The sequence below is a fragment of the Ascaphus truei genome, chromosome 7 (assembly GCF_040206685.1).
Source record: "Ascaphus truei isolate aAscTru1 chromosome 7, aAscTru1.hap1, whole genome shotgun sequence".
NCBI lineage: Eukaryota > Metazoa > Chordata > Amphibia > Anura > Ascaphidae > Ascaphus > Ascaphus truei.
In genome coordinates, this window is record NC_134489.1 from 51,852,523 (window position 1) to 51,869,589 (window position 17,067).

Consider the following 17,067-nt stretch of genomic DNA (forward strand, 5'->3'; position numbering starts at 1 on the left):
CCGAGCGTGCCGTCCCTGGGCTCACTGCACTTCTGGCTACATGGGGAACGGATGTTAGCACTGCAGAGCGGGTACAGCTCCTGACAGCAGTGCTCGGAAGAACCCACAACTCCTACCTTGCAAACGGGGAACAAGGTCTTTCCTGGGCGGATCATCACAGCTTCAGCAAGTTCGTGGATGGCACAGATGACCTTGATGCGTTCCTGAATGACTTCGAGACGCAGTGTTCCCGGTTCCGAATTCCAAGACGGGACTGGGTGGTCAGACTGCGACCACTGTTATCTGGCAAAGCCAAACGAACTGTGATGGGTATTCCACGCGTGGATGCCGATGACTATGGTCATGTGAAAAGCAAGCTGCTAACCCAGTATGCCCTGACCCCAGAATCTTACAGGGGCAAGTTCCGGACTGGGGCAGTACTCCCCGGAGAGTCATACAGCACATATGCCAGTAGGATGGCTTTGCACGGGGTGGAGGGGAATGGGGTTACAACATTCCATACCCTGCTGGACTTATTCTTTCAAGAGCAGCTGCTGCAGCAGCTTCCCACAGATGTGACGGGATGGGTCTATGACCATAAACCTCAGACCTATGAGGATGCAGCGAGAATGGCAGATGAGTATGTGGCCAGCCGAGTTGCAATGAAGGACCCTGTAGCACCCAAAGGAGCGGGCCGTGCGGCCCAGGGCACTAAGACTACCCCTCCGTGGACAACAGCCTGCGATAGCAAACAGCGCACCCAAGGCTGCAGAGTTCAAGCATGAGAGGCGGTGCTACACTTGCAACAAGGTTGGGCATCTCAGGCCAGACTGTCCGGACCGGGACCGGTCCAAGGGACCCCATCAGGGGCAACGCTCACCAGCAGCGAGGCCGGTCGCCCGTGTGCGACTGGCACACACAGAGGAGCCAAGTACTGCCGTGGAACCAGCCCACAGAGGGATGCCCAGCGGAGAGACTGCACTTGCCACCTCAGGACCAGCAGCTGAGAGCGGGGGACATCAGGTTGCTCCAGTCGGGATGCAGCCCAACGATGTCCGGCAGAAGCATCTGCGGAAGGTGACCATCGGAGACCGGCAGGCGGACGGCTTGCTAGACTCTGGTGCCACGTGACTCTGGTTCGCCCGGATATGGTGCGGCCAGAGGATTTGCTCCCGGGCACCGGGATGCAAGTGACCATGCCAGACGGAGGACCGCGGTCACTCCAGGTTGCCTGGGTCTTTTTGGACTGGGGTGCCGGACGTGGCATGAGGGAGGTGGGGGTTTTGCCTGGATTAGATGCTGAGGTCTTGCTGGGTAACGACCTAGGACACATTACCTGTGTTTTTACCACTGAGCTGGCACCTATTGCAGCGATCACCAGGAGCCAGTCAGCAAGGATCGCAGCAGAACCAGCCCCTGTCCCCCTGCATTTGGGACCTACAGTTCCAGTAGTCTCTGCAGAGATCAGACAGGTAAGCCAGACTCAGTCGCTTTCTGACACCGACTTACTGTTCCCTGTACCCCTGACTCAGATGTGACCGGGGGTTGGCCAGAGTTAGGTGCCCAGTTTAGGGATGCGGTGCGATCTGATCCCAGCTTGGAGGGCATGAGACTGCGGGCGTCCAAGTCTAAGCCAAGCAAGGGGTCTGATTACTCCTTGTGGCACCGCGGGCTCCTATACAGAGGACCAAGGGACCACCGGGTTAGATGAGGTATGGACGGGGAAGAGACAGCTAGTGGTACCCCTGGAATATAGGCAACAGTTGTTGCGGGTAGCCCACTTCATTCTACTAGCGGGTCATCAGGGGGTCGCTATGACGCAAGCCCGGCTGTTGCAGCGTTACCACTGGCCGGGGGCATCCAGTGAAGCGGCAAAGTTCTGCCGATCCTGTGATGCCTGCCAGCGTGTAGGTAAGGCGGGTGACCGTGTGAAGGCACCCCTGAACCCGTTACCGGTAATAGGGGAACCCTTTCAGCGGGTAGTTATGGACCTCGTGGAACCCCTCATGGTTCCCAGTTGGTCAGGAAAGCGCTACATTCTCACGGTGGTGGATTTTGCCACCCGGTACCCTGAGGCGGTAGCGCTTGCCAGTATTGATGCTAGGGCAGTAGCTAAAGCTCTGTTAGCCATTTTTTCTAGGGTAGGTTTCCCTAATGAGATCCTAACCGATTAGGGGTCGCAGTTCATGAGTGAATTGCTCCAGTGTCTCTGGGAGGCGTGCGGGGTGAAGCACCAGCGCACAACCCCTTACCACCCCCAAACCAACGGACTATGTGAGAGGTTCAATGGTACCCTGAAGCAGATGCTGCGAACATTTATAGAGGCAGAGGGAAAAGACTGGGAGATTCACCTGCAGCATTTGCTGTTTGCGTACCGAGAGGTACCGCAAGAATCCACAGGCTTCTCTCCCTTTGAGCTGCTATACGGTCGCAAGGTACGTGGACCTCTGGACCTATTCCGTGAGTCATGGGAAGGGGAGACTACCACTACTGATGCTTCTGTGCTTCAGTATGTGATAGATCTCAGAGACCGGTTAGAGATGCTCGTGGGGTTGGCACAGGACAACCTTAGGGCTGCTCAGACCAAGCAGAAGACTTGGTATGATCAGAATGCCCGTAGCAGAGAGTTCATCCCAGGACAGCAGGTACTTGTTCTCAAGCCTATTCGGGAGAACAAATTAATGGCTGCCTGGTCGGGACCGTATCCGGTACTGCGAAAGATGAACGAGTGCAACTATGTTGTACAGGTAGATGCTCAGACGGGGAGAAATAAGACTTATCACATCAACATGCTGAAGGAGTACATAGCACCGAGTGTGGCATCGGGGCTGGCCATTTGCAGCCCACCGATGTGGGATCCGGCGAGCAATGCTCTGCCTGATCTCCTGGGGGAGGCTAGGCAGGGAGGTACCATAGAGCAGGTGGAGATAGGGGCTCAGCTGAGTGTCAGGCAGAGAGCAGATGCCAGGGCTATGCTAGAGAAGTATAGGGCTCTGTTTTCAGACAAGCCAGGGAAGACACACATTGCAGAACACCCAGTGCTGACAGGGGATCTGAGACCTCTGCATAAGCACGCTTATAGAGTGTCAGCAGAGGTGAAGGGCAGTATAGAGAGGGAGGTAGAAGAGATGCTGGCCCAAGGAGTAATTGTACCGTCCCAGAGCCCTTGGGCTTGTCCGGTAGTCCTGGTGCCTAAGAAGGACGGATCCACCCGGTTCTGTGTGGACTACCGGCAGCTCAATGCGGGCACGGTGTCAGATGCCTACCCCATGCTTTGCATGGATGAGTTGTTAGATGAACTCGCGGGGGCAAGGTATCTGACAACTATGGATTTCAGTAAAGGGTACTGACAGATCCCTTTGACCCAGGAGGCTAGAGAGAAGTCTGCATTTATTACCCCAAGTGGCCTCTATGAATTTCTAGTGATGCCATTCGAGATGAAAAATGCACCGGCTACCTTTCAACGCCTGGTCAATCGCTTACTGGAGGGTATACAAGGGTTTGCAAGGGCATACCTGGACGACATTGCTGTCTTTAGTAATTTGTGGGACTCACACTTAGTGCATGTAGCTGCAGTGCTAGGCAGGATTAGGGAAGCGGGACTCACGTTGAAATCCACCAAGTGCTTAGTAGGGATGGCAGAGGTATTGTACCTAGGGCACAGAGTGGGTGGCGTGCATCTTAAGCCAGAACCAGCTAAGGTGGAAGCTATAGTGCAGTGGCCTGTTCCCAAAACCAAGAAGCAAGTCATGGCTTTCCTAGGCACCGCAGGCTACTACAGAAAGTTTATCCCTCAGTATAGCGCCATTGCCAAACCCCTGACTGACTTGACCCAGAAGCGACAGTCTGTGCTGGTAGTCTGGTTTCCTGCCTGTGAGGTCTCGTTTCAGGCATTAAAGACTGCACTAGCCAGCGCTCCTATACTTGCTGTTCCAGACTATGCAAAAAAGTTCCTGGTGCAGACTGATGCCTCAGACTTTGGCATTGGAGCTGTACTCAGCCAAGTGGGGGAGGAGGGCGATGAGCACCCGGTAGTATATCTAAGCCGCAAACTGCTGCCCAGAGAGGTGGCATATGCCACCATTGAGAAGGAGTGTCTGGCTATAGTGTGGGCTCTAAAGAAGTTACAGCCTTATTTGTATGGCAGACATTTCACAGTAATAACTGACCACAATCCTTTAAGTTGGTTACAGAGGGTGTCGGGGGGAAATGCTAAACTTTTGCGCTGGAGTGGAACTTCACCATCCAGCACAAGAAGGGAAGTCAGCATGGTAATGCTGATGGCCTTTCCCGCCAGGATAGCCCTCAGGACTTACTAACTTCAAGAGCTGGCAGGTCAGCCCAGCCACCGGACGGGGTGGTCAGGGCAGTCCCTGCGTCTTGAGTGGGGGAGATGTGACGAGGAGGAAAGGGTTAATACCTGATTTGCCATGCATTACTGTTGTTGCCCTGTCCCTGCCATTTTTATTCCCCATGTGCAGGCCATTTCCTGTATGCGAAGGTAAAAGACAAGATGCATTGCTTGCCATACCCTCTAACCAACACATGATAGCAGATCTTAAATGTAAGGCAGGATGTATTTTTTTTGTAAGTCTAAGCAGGAATTACTTGGACATCCAGCTGTGATATGGGTGAATGAGCTTCGGTATTTTTATGACCAAGCCTGAAAGGGTTGTAATTATTTTTATGATGGAGCCTCAAAAGGCTCCCACAGATTTAAAGTCCCCCTGTCTAAAAGAGTTTCAATTAAGACAAGACCCAGAGGCCCATAATGTATACAATACTGGCATACTGATGCACAGCAGATGTCAGGATAGTGACACCTCTAAGTCAGAGACCAGACACAGTGGCCCCAAGAAATGGGTGTAGCCCAGGTTTGCTAAGTGGCATGGGCGTCAACCTGACCCATGCGCCCTGCCCACCGAACAGCCCTTTTTACCCGTCTTATGAACTGTGGGTCACTTGGCTATTCGTGGGGTTTTTTTGTTCCCACGAGGGGATTGGATCCACATGTTAAAGATAGCTTTGGCCAGTCTATAACTGTGGCTTCCCAGGTATTTCCCAGTGTGATTCCTGAATTTTAATCCATGATGTAAAGATGCAAGACTTTGTTCCAGTACAGCAGCAACCAGTCCAGGAGTGAAGGGGTTAATAACCACATAACCACAGGACTTTTAAAACCAAGGCTGCATTTCTTGCACTGGCAAGCAAAGGACAATTTCTTTCGTTCCAAGGACAATTTATTGCGTTCTCTTATCCCAGTGAGTTGTTTTAAGTGTATTCTGCAGATGTCGTGTGTTTGTCTATTAAGGAAATAAATCACAATTTATTTTGCAACTTGTTCTGTTCAATCAAGTACCCAGAAATATAAATGTGTTGATAAAAGTTAATGTCATCGTGACAACGTGGCATAAAATGAGGCCGCAGTGACATCACACATCCATCTCCATGGCAACGGGGTGATGTCACGTGACTCTGCGTCATTTGACGCCGCCGAGCAAGGTGAGGGGGGCGCGAGAGCAAGGGGGAGCAGGCAGGGGGGCGCAGCTGAAAACGTTTGCGCTCCCCTGTACTAGATATTGTAGATATATACTCTACATACATGCACCATACACTAGATGGTGTCCTAAATGTGATGTTTCTGTATACAACGAAACACACCAGATTCATGCAATATACACACTCGTACACATCAGATACATACTCCCCATGCCCGGGCAATCTAAGGGTTCCTAGGATCCCCAGTTGAAAACCACGGTCCTAGAGAATATCAGCAAACAAAATCATGATTGTCGCAGGTTACAAGAAGAAATGGTCAGCCACCACAATTTTATTTATTTAATTTTTTTCATTGTTCAAACCCATTTCCCATTTGATTTGTCCGCAGGATGAAAAGTTGAGATCGTATTGTCAGACTTTGTAACATTCCTACAATCCTTCGTCACTGTTACAATGTGATATTTTGAAGTATAGCTACTTCTCTAGATCTGTGGTTTGAGGAAGCCTTTTGTGAAATCTCACATAAACACAGTTCCAGGAAGGTGTTATGCTCCTGTGTATATATTATGCAAACGTGTGATTCATTATTTCCTTGGAGTACTCTACTTCTGAGCTATACTTTATGGACTAAATATGCTTTTAGCCCAGGATGGAAAGGCAGAAATGCATGCAATTGAGAATCAGGGTGTTCTGGAATCTGTCCAACATAAAGGAGCAACCACCACTTTATTTCACATTAAGAATATGAATATGTTTGTTTTTAGCCATTTTAAAAAGCCACCCACAGTGAATCTTCTCATTAATTTTCATTCTGTACCTTACTATTTGCATCCATTTGTTGAATGTTAACAAGTTTTTAATGATTGCTATGACAACTCTCCCACAGCAGTAGTATGATACCTGTAAATATTCTATGGGGGTTATTGATTAAACTGCAATAATATAAATCGGGGCATATTGCATGGAAATTCCCATCTACTTCAAAGGAAGTGCATGTTATGTTCAAATATTTAACCTGCTTAATAAACGTACAAGCTGTAAATCCTCTGGGTTGACCGATTTGAAAATGATTTTTGGAGTGAAAATCGGATTGACTGTCTAATTTGTAGTCATACTGTATGTATATTGATACAAATCTTTTCTTCCCGAAAATCTTCAAAAGTGTCTGAACACTTAATTTTCCTATTTAGAGCAAGATCTATAGACGTATTACGGTAATTTCAGTATATTAGCGAAGCTCGTGAACAAACTATCTGTCCTCCATTTTTTAGACATTTGCGTTTAGATGTCTGTCACGTACTGTATGGCACACCTGTGAGCACATGACCTGCATATGGGACAAGGGTTCTTATACAGTTCTCTAGCTGGCCCACTTTTCTCCTTCCGCAAAGGTCCCTCAAATCTCTGCCAGACACATGGGTTTTACATTGCCAATGGACTTATGATTCAAATTGGAGAACCTGCAGTATGTTGCAATGCAATTTATCCTTATGTTAAAGACGTAACCCTACTAGACTTTAGTAGGATTCCCCTCATAAAAGTTAGGATCATCTTATACACTGGCGACACACTTTATTCGAGCTCGGCTAGTCCCACGAATTCGGGTATACCCGGGTGTATTGAGGTTTGTGACTGTTTTCTGCCCGAGTGCATTGAGGTATTTTTCAGGCAGGGATTGAAGCATTTTATTCCTGCTGGCTGCAATACTGCACAGTATATATATATATACTGCATTACAATTCATGAATTTATGCCATCTGGTAGACACGCTAAGCATTGCAGCCTATTAAATCCTAATCATTATCATTTAACAGATCAGCCGCCCGTCAGCCAGGCATGAACCCAGGCTGGGAAGGCAAACGCAACGGGGCTTGTCAGAGGTGAGGAGCGGTGCATTCCAGGTATCTGCCAGGTACATACTGGGCATTTGCTCGAATAAAGTGTGTCGGTGCAGTACCAGCGGTGTGCGAACTGGGGGGCGCGAGGTATTTTTTTTGGGGGGGGGCGCAGGGAGTTAGAGGTCCAAAGCTCTTCCACAAGGCATTTAAATTAAATGTCAGGGGACCGGACGAGGCCTCGACAACCTGTACTTGCCGAGATTCAGCCGGCTTCAGGACGCGTGACCATGGCAACGTGGCGTCAAATTACGCCGCGGGGTCATGTGATGTCATTGTTGCCATGGTAACGTGATGTCAAATGACGCCACGCGAGGTAATAAGGGGGGGGGGTGTGTGTGCGCAACAACGGAGAACAGGTAGTGGGGGCACAGCAAAAAAAGTTTGCACACCCCTGCCTTATACAACAGGTGCCCCCAAGGACTTCAGTAGTGTCATCCTGTTAGGACACTTCTTACACACATCAGTTGTTCCCATACTTTTCAATAGTAGTTCCTATTAAAAGTAAGCATCATACTCTTATACATGCTAAAGTGTATGATGTATCCCTATCCCTATATAATGTCCGTATCATCATCCTGCTCACATGGGGTGCCTCCATAGACTTCCAGTAGTACATCATAGTAGTCATCCTCTTTCACACATCAAATATTCTAGCATGAACCTGATCGACCACCAGAGGGATTAATGTAGTAAGATCTCAAAACAAATGAAGAGTAGAAGGGCCACAAGTGTATCATAATGTAATTTTGGGTACATTTAAAGACTTAGAAATGCTTGCAAATTCTTGAAGTATAATAATATTGTACACCTGTACCATACTGTATAGATTTACATAAAATTTGACTTAAAAGTGAATATTAGTGGGAAAACTTGCACTAGGATGCCTGAGCAACAACAATGAAATTAGCAGGAGCAGTCCAAGGGCCACTCCAAAGCCCTTTATGGACCGTATTTTGCCCCCCCCCGCACCCCCACCCAGGTCACGAGTTGAAGAGCACCTGATATACTGTATCACATCAAAAATTCAAGAAGACTGCTGAGTGTAGGCACTTCAAGTGTAAAGCCTGCCTTTCATGGATAGTGAAGGTCGTATCTACAGTTACATAAATAATACTGATATTAAAAATGCGTATTGCTCCAGATGCGTGCTTGAAAAGAATCTTTATCAGGGCAACACGAAAGTCTTTCTAGACAAAAATGTCAGCACTTTTCATCCAAAAGGCAAATTACTTTCTTCCTCCAGATAACATGACCTATCTTAGTATAACTCAGAATATCAGTTTCCACAAAATTCAATGGCAATGTTGGTGCAGAATATCATAATACCGTATTTCCTCGATTCTAAGACGCACTTTTTTTCCCAATTTCACATCTCTGAAATAGGGGTGCGTTTTAGAATCGATGTACTAAAAAAAAAAAAAAAAAAAAAAACCTGCTTGGGGGCGCTGCAGACGGAGGGCGTGCAGCTTTCAGCGTTTTAACAAAAAGCGCGGTAGCCGTCTGCTTGAACCACGGCCCCCCGCCCGCTCTCCCCCTTGTCTCAGTTGGTTGCTTGAAGTGCTGGCCCCCCCTCTGCGACCCACAGCAGTGCGGCTGTAGCGGCACCACCAGCTGACCGTCCCTGACTGCTACTCACAGCTTCCAGCCCCACGAGCCCTCTGCTACTCACAGCTTCCAGCCCTCTGCTACTCACAGCTTCCAGCCCTCTGCTACTCACAGCATCCAGCCCTCTGCTACTCACAGCATCCAGCCCTCTGCTACTCACAGCTTCCAGCCCTCTGCTACTCACAGCTTCCAGCCCTCTGCTACTCACAGCTTCCAGCCCTCTGCTACTCACAGCTTCCAGCCCTCTGCTACTCACAGCATCCAGCCCTCTGCTACTCACAGCATCCAGCCCTCTCCTACTCACAGCTTCCAGCCCTCTGCTACTCACAGCTTCCAGCCCTCTGCTACTCACAGCTTCCAGCCCTCTGCTACTCACAGCATCCAGCCCTCTGCTACTCACAGCTTCCAGCCCTCTGCTACTCACAGCTTCCAGCCCTCTGCTACTCACAGCTTCCAGCCCTCTGCTACTCACAGCTTCCAGCCCTCTGCTACTCACAGCTTCCAGCCCTCTGCTACTCACAGCTTCCAGCCCCATGAACCCTCCGCCCCCCCTCTGCTACTCACAGCTTCCTGCCCCATGAACCCTCCACTACTCACAGCTTCCAGCCCCATGAACCCTCCGCCCCCCCCCCCCCCCTCTGCTACTCACAGCTTCGGCTGCCAGCCCCACGAGCCCTCCGACCCCTCCCTTGTCTCTGTCACTCTGTGTGTGTATGTGTCTCTCTCTGTGTGATTCTCTGTCACTCTGTGTGTATATGTGTCTCTCTCTGTGTGATTCTATCACTCTGTGTGTGTATGTGTCTCTGTGTATGTGTGTGTCTCTGTCACTCTGTGTGTGTGTGTATGTGTCTCTCTCTGTGTGATTCTCTGTCACTCTGTGTGCGTATGTGTCTCTCTCTGTGTGATTCTATCACTCTGTGTGTGTATGTGTCTCTCTCTGTGTGATTCTATCACTCTGTGTGTGTATGTGTCTCTGTGTATGTGTGTGTCTCTGTCACTCTGTGTGTGTGTGTGTATGTGTCTCTCTCTGTGTGATTCTATCACTCTGTGTGTGTATGTGTCTCTCTCTGTGTGATTCTATCACTCTGTGTGTGTATGTGTCTCTGTGTATGTGTGTGTCTCTGTCACTCTGTGTGTGTGTATGTGTCTCTCTCTGTGTGATTCTCTGTTACTCTGTGTGTGTGTATGTGTCTCTCTCTGTGTGATTCTATCACTCTGTGTGTGTATGTGTCTCTGTGTATGTGTGTGTCTCTGTCACTCTGTGTGTGTATGTGTCTCTCTGTGTGATTCTCTGTCACTCTGTGTGTGTTTGTGTCTGTGTGTATGTGTCTCTCTCTCTGTGTGATCCTCTGTCACTCTGTGTGTGTATGTGTCTCTCTCTCTGTGTGATCCTCTGTCACTCTGTGTGTGTATGTGTCTCTCTGTGTGATTCTCTGTCACTCTGTGTGTGTGTGTGTATGTGTCTCTCTGTGTGATTCTCTGTCACTCTGTGTGTGTGTATGTGTCTCTCTCTGTGTGACTCTGTGTGTGTTTGTGTATGTGTGTGTGTCCCTGTCACTCTGTGTTTGTGTATGTGTCTCTATGTGTGTCCCCCTCCCCACCACTGTCTCCCTCCCCCCCTCCCCTCCACTGTCTCCCTCCCCCCCTCCCCTCCACTGTCTCCCTCCCCCCCTCCCCTCCACTGTCTCCCTCCCCCCCTCCCCTCCACTGTCTCCCTCCCCCCCTCCCCTCCACTGTCTCCCCCCTCCCCTCCACTGTCTCCCTCCCACCCTCCCCATCCACTGTCTCCCTCCCACCCTCCCCATCCACTGTCTCCCTCCCACCCTCCCCATCCACTGTCTCCCTCCCACCCTCCCCATCCACTGTCTCCCTCCCACCCTCCCCATCCACTGTCTCCCTCCCACCCTCCCCATCCACTGTCTCCCTCCCACCCTCCCCATCCACTGTCTCCCTCCCACCCTCCCCATCCACTGTCTCCCTCCCACCCTCCCCATCCACTGTCTCCCTCCCACCCTCCCCATCCACTGTCTCCCTCCCACCCTCCCCATCCACTGTCTCCCTCCCACCCTCCCCATCCACTGTCTCCCTCCCACCCTCCCCATCCACTGTCTCCCTCCCACCCTCCCCATCCACTGTCTCCCTCCCACCCTCCCCATCCACTGTCTCCCTCCCACCCTCCCCATCCACTGTCTCCCTCCCACCCTCCCCATCCACTGTCTCCCTCCCCCCTCCCCTCCACTGTCTCCCTCCCCCCCTCCCCTCCACTGTCTCCCTCCCCCCTCCCCTCCACTGTCTCCCTCCCCCCTCCCCTCCACTGTCTCCCTCCCCTCCACTGTCTCCCTCCCCTCCTCCCCTCCACTGTCTCCCTCCCCTCCACTGTCTCCATTCTTCCCCATCCCCTTCTCCCCATCCCCTTCTCCCCCATCCCCTTCTACCCCCATCCCTCCATTCCCTCCTTTCTCCCCCCCTTCCCTCCTTTCTCCCCCCCTTCCCCCCTTTCCCACCTTCCCTCCTTTTCCCCCCCCTTCCCTCCTTTCCCCCCCTTCCCTCCTTTCTCTCCCCCCCTTCCCTCCTTTCTCTCCCCCCCTTCCCTCCTTTCTCTCCCCCCTTCCCTCCTTTCTCTCCCCCCCTTCCCTCCTTTCTCTCCTTCCTCCCCCCATCCATTCTCTCTCTGCTCATCCGATACTGTCTCTCTCTCTCCCCATTCTGTGTCTGCCTCTCTCTAGTGCAGATAAATGTATGCTACTGTTTGCTTAAAAAAAAAAAAAAATCTGCACATTTAATATATTGGGGTTTTTTTTCCCACAATTTTTTTATTAAATCAAGGGTGCGTCTTAGAATCGATGGCGTCTTAGAATCGAGGAAATAGGGTATATCACACCAGAGATCAATAATGCCAACTGCTGTACATCTGTGAACAAATGAGCCATTTACGCCTGAATTTATGAGGTGCCCAGTTTATTCTACAGTATGTTAATCTAACATTTTTACATTGTTTGAAGACTTCTAGCCTTTTTCATACAACTTTGCCATTTTTAGCTGTGAAATTGTTCATTGTTTGATAAAGTCTAGGACTGGTTCATTTGAATGAGCCTTAACTTTCCGGACAAGGAAAAGGTGGCTTCAGAGCATTTTGAACACGACCAATGACTATGAAGAATTTCTATACCTGATTTGTAAATGGCGCCTAGTTGCTTTCCAATAATAATTTCCTTCTTACAGGGTGTTGGTCTTTCAGTTCACGGACTGTTCAGAGTGGCAACTGAGAAGACTCTCTTTGCAATGCCAGAGACTGGAATAGGTAAGCATGTGCTGTAATACAGATGTAGCTACTTCGGCATTCCCTGTAGGGGAAAAAGGTGCAGGCAGCTGGTAAGCTATTGTGCGGCTCCCTCCAGTGCTCTTCTTCCCTGAAGCCGAAGCAATATGCTTTTATTTTCTCTGGCTACATGTGTATCTATGCCAAACAACAAGGTGAAAAGGTCAGTGCTCCCATAGATTACACATGATTTCAAGTGAAATACAAAGTCCACTATACTAAGCGAATATAATTATTAAATAAAAATAAAAATGTGATTCAACGTGGCATAATAATGTGACTGAATAAAAGTGCTTAAAACAAATCTATTGTGCACATGAAAGTGAAAGGGAAATATATGAATAAATATAGGGACTTCCTGCTCAAACCCTCTGGAAGGGACTGTTGAAACCCTCGTGGTGAAACGCGTGGAGTGTCAGTCTACTCCAGTCAGCAGAGGGATACTTTGGAGGATTCCAGCCCGCCCAATTTCCTGCTTCCACCAGCTGCGACAGAGCCGGTTCAGACGAGTGATGAGCGACGCGAAGAACAAGGGCCCAGAGAGACGTGGGGAGAACGCACTGAGAGTCATCAGCTGACCGACGGCACCTCTTCCTACCACATAGAGAGACCCATTCGCTTGCCACTCGAAGACGGATGTCTGATACCTTCCAAGTCGCTGAGGCAGAGATACATCTGGCGGGGATACTATCCCAAACTGCTTGATTACACTTGTGAATTGTGAGTGCCTTTTTTATTGGTTTTATACATACATTTTGAACAGTCTGCGCTATGTCCAGTGTTCTTGTCTCTTCCTGCTAAGGTCCCACTATACACATTAATGTGTGAAGTGGATTACAAGATAACAAAGAAACCTTTATGTACACGCACCCTCTGAGAAATTTGTAAGTACAAATCTCATTGGGAAATATTGATCTGAATCATCCACCGCTTGAATAGACATACTTGCACTATTTTGCTTGTGTTTGTTCTCTCCTATATATAGCTGCGCTCCCCAGTATCCGGCCCCGCTCAAACATGTCAGGTTTTCCCTGCTTCAGCACATGTGGTTCAGTCATAGACAGCCATCTGTACTGAAGCATGAATGTCCTGAAAACCTGACCTGATCCGGCACTTCAAAAGGCAACTGTGTCCACATATATCATGAACGAAATCCACAATATCCTCCAAGTATGTGTAGCCAGGTCACCTGATGTCTACTATTCTGCCCTTGGGCTGGCAGTAAACCCTGGTACCATCAAGTTGCCAGTAGTTGTTATGGGGTTTTCCCCCTCCACTTTGGTACTGCATTTGAGTGCCAGCAGGGGGTGGTACATCCTGTTGTAGCTGGGACAACGGGGTGCCCGCCTCCTGGCTGTACTTGACTGTACTTTGTACTTGACTCTACAAACATTGCTAAAGTTACAATTGTACAATATGGGATAGCCAATGGGAGCCCACGCTGTCTCTGCTATGTGGAGGAACATGAGGCTGACGGGACGGTGACGTATGACGTCATGTTCGCCTAAAATTCAGGTTTTAAAAATGCAGGTTTTAACCATTGTAAATACACCTTAATAAAGGGCAACTGGCCCGAAACACGTTGGTGCGTGTCTTATTGTGTTGGGGGTCTTATGATTTAATCAAGGTAATATTTTTTCATATGTGAGCCCCCTCTGAATCTTTTCACTTATGCTCCGGCAGTGCCCTGCTACTCTATTTTTTGGGGGGGTCTTAAGGACTGGACTTGAGAACCCCTGGTATTTGTTATGATATTGTTGGTAGATTTATAATATTTCTTTTACAGGACTCTCACAATCAGTTCTAATACTGCAGATCAGAATGACGGTGTTGATCACGCCAGTCATTTACAGGGGCTGGCATTATGCTCCAACATAACATGCAATATGCAGTGCCAAAGCAGGGATGCCAAGTACAATATCAGGGAGGCTTAGGGGGACAAAAAAATAATTAGGTCACATTCAGCAGTGCAATACGGCAAAGACTACTGTGCTATATGGGAGAATCTGTCAGCCGTGTCTCCAGCTGCAATCCCTAAAGGTTTTAGAAGCCACCCAGGAAAATGAGCACTATTTGCCCAAGTCTGTCTGATCTGCAGCTTAAAGGATTTCAACTACCGGCATTTATAAAAACAAATCTAACATTTTTTCACTTCATGCTTCATATTAGCTTCAGGCTGAGTTTATATGAAACATTGAAATATTTCATTGTGTTGTGATACAGTGCGCTTCACAACCCAGCCATCTCCTAATGTCTTTACTTATATACAGTATCTGATTATTCTTATCCCGGTACGTACTTCCCTGTATTTTAAATTGATAGTTTTATAGTGTCCGACTTTCTGCAAAGTGATGGTTGCCACTGAAAAAAATAAAAGGTTTATAATACAGCTGAAGATAATGGAACCAGGCATCAGCAATAAAGGCTTAAGAGAAGGTAATTACTATGGCATAAAGATTCCAATCTAAATGGTACAAGGAAAGACCTACAGGGCAAGGGACTGTCAGGATCGCGCCAAAGCTCCGTCCCCACGCCGGCCATCCGGGGATGCACGCGGACTTCCGGCGGTGCGCGTGCACCGCCGCAATAGGCAGACGCGCGCTCATAATGGCGTCATTTCGTCTTGCTCCGACAGCGGCGCGTGTGCCGCACATTCACGTCGAGCGCCTCCCGCGCATGCACGTCGCGCACCTCCTGTGCGTGCATGTCGAGCAGCGGATAACGCCGGAACTACCATCAGCTGTGCTGCACCTGCCTCCAAGGTAATTGCAGCCTATCAGTTCTCTACCTATTGCTTAGTATACTCCCCCCTGCCTCCTCTCCATTGGTTCATCTCTCTATTTATATCCACCCAGTCCTCTGTCTTGTTGCTTAGCATAGACTCTTGTTTATGCACCGTGCTCATTGCAGCTTGAGTTTGCCTGTGTCTGAACCTTTCTTGATCTATGTTGTGACCCCTGCCTGTACCTACCTGACCTGTCTCTTCTACATCCCTGGACTTTCGGCGCGTTATTGGACTTCTGCTCTCGCCACTCCACGGCTTACGGACTACGACTATTCTCTTCTCTCCAACCCCAGACCGCGGCAAGTACTCTGACCTACCTACACTCTCCTACCCTGACCCGGCTACACATCCCTGACTCTGCTCTCCGGACCTGGCCCTGTGGTTGTAGGACGGCGGAATATATACACATCCCCACGTTGGCCCCGCGGTCAAGTCCAGGTTGTAGTGAGCATCCGTGACAGGGACCTAACAGGAAGTTCATTTATATCTATATACATTGCAGACAAGGTAAACAAGTTGGTTTTATGAAAAGATGTGATATTGATTGTCACGTACGGCACCCAGCTAGCACGCGACCTGCATACGGGACAAGGGTTAATGCTCACGCCCGCAAGCGCTCCCACTTTTCACCTCCTCAAAGGTCCATCAAATGGACAATATCTCCTCTACAGGTTCCAGGTTCAATACACAACCCGCAAGCTGCCCCACCCTTTACCTCTGCAAAGGTCCCTCAAATGAGTTGTATCTCTCCTCAATCCGTCCCAATATACCACCACCATGAACAGCACACAAGTGAGCACGTGACTTAGTTTACAACCTGGGTTAATACACACGACTACTCTAGCCAACCCACCTTTCTCCTCTGCAAGGAACCAGTGAGGTAATATTAACCCCTACTCAATTGCAAATCATATCTATCCACTGCCACCACCTGAGGGTATGCAAATATAAGAGATGTCAAATTAATATTTGCCAGGGCCCCAGATCCCTGTTTATTATAGAAAAAAATTATGCACTTTTAATACACCAAAATCAGATGTAACAAAATGTGTCCGAATCGTAAATACTCTCCCCAGAGCGTGCAATCAGTTGATTCAGAGCCCAAAGCATCACTTTATTAAATGTTTTAATATTTAATAAAAATACAGTGATTAGGTTACAGAAAAGGTATTACAAGAAACATAAAGTTACAATAAAATGCAGAACAGTTTCTTACAATAAAAATGATAAACAAAAGAAAACTATACATTACCAAACGCCATAGATTGTCCCCCAGTGAGGTCACTGATAATGGACGATGAAAAAACAACTTAAACATGTAGATGGGATTAAAATATAAAATCTTAGCTTTAAATTTTTTGTCAAAACACCGTTAAATGTAAAAAAAAAAAAAAAATGTTGGACTCTGTATTTCATTTCAGACCTGGGTCTCATCCAATGTGTTTGGAATCTGGCACACAGTGCTGTGGGAATGGAAGCTTGGTTAGGATTATTTACATGATATCACTTTGCTTGAAGATAGTAACTTTTGCATGCAGAACTGTGATGAAAGAGAAGTAATAACAGAAACAAATGAGTCTATCTCCTGTTTTTCCGACAATGAAAGGAGAATTTGGTATAATAAATAATAATTAAATGGCAACATAATCTTTTGATCTCTGCTTTTTACAACCAGTACCCTTTCGACTAACCCCTTCATTGCCGGAGAGGCTGCAACGCATTGAACTTCCCACCTGACAGTGATGGGGTTACTGTATCTTTCATGTTAATTCTGAGGTTTTTACTTGTCTTGGAAATTTGGGTTGGAGTGGCTTTCTTAACTGCAATATTTCACTGTATTGTCTGGACAGTAGCTTTGGCTGGTTTAAGATGCAGAATTTTTTAATGTTAGAATTAGCTTGTCCTACGTGTATCAAGGGTCTCATACATTCACTTTTGCCAGTAGATACTGTACAAAGGCTCATTTTGCTTGACGGATGAGT

The 17,067-nt window shown here is 48.3% G+C and overlaps 1 protein-coding gene across 1 annotated transcript in view; it reads left to right on the forward strand.

Annotated features, from left to right (window-relative positions):
- The window catches only part of HIBCH (3-hydroxyisobutyryl-CoA hydrolase), a 99,015-nt gene that overhangs the window by 45,750 nt on the left and 36,198 nt on the right, over nt 1-17,067 (forward strand). Inside the window, exon 7 of the mRNA XM_075608371.1 lies at nt 12,204-12,282. Coding sequence (XP_075464486.1) covers nt 12,204-12,282 — 79 coding nt within the window. The remainder of the gene's footprint in view (nt 1-12,203; nt 12,283-17,067) is intronic.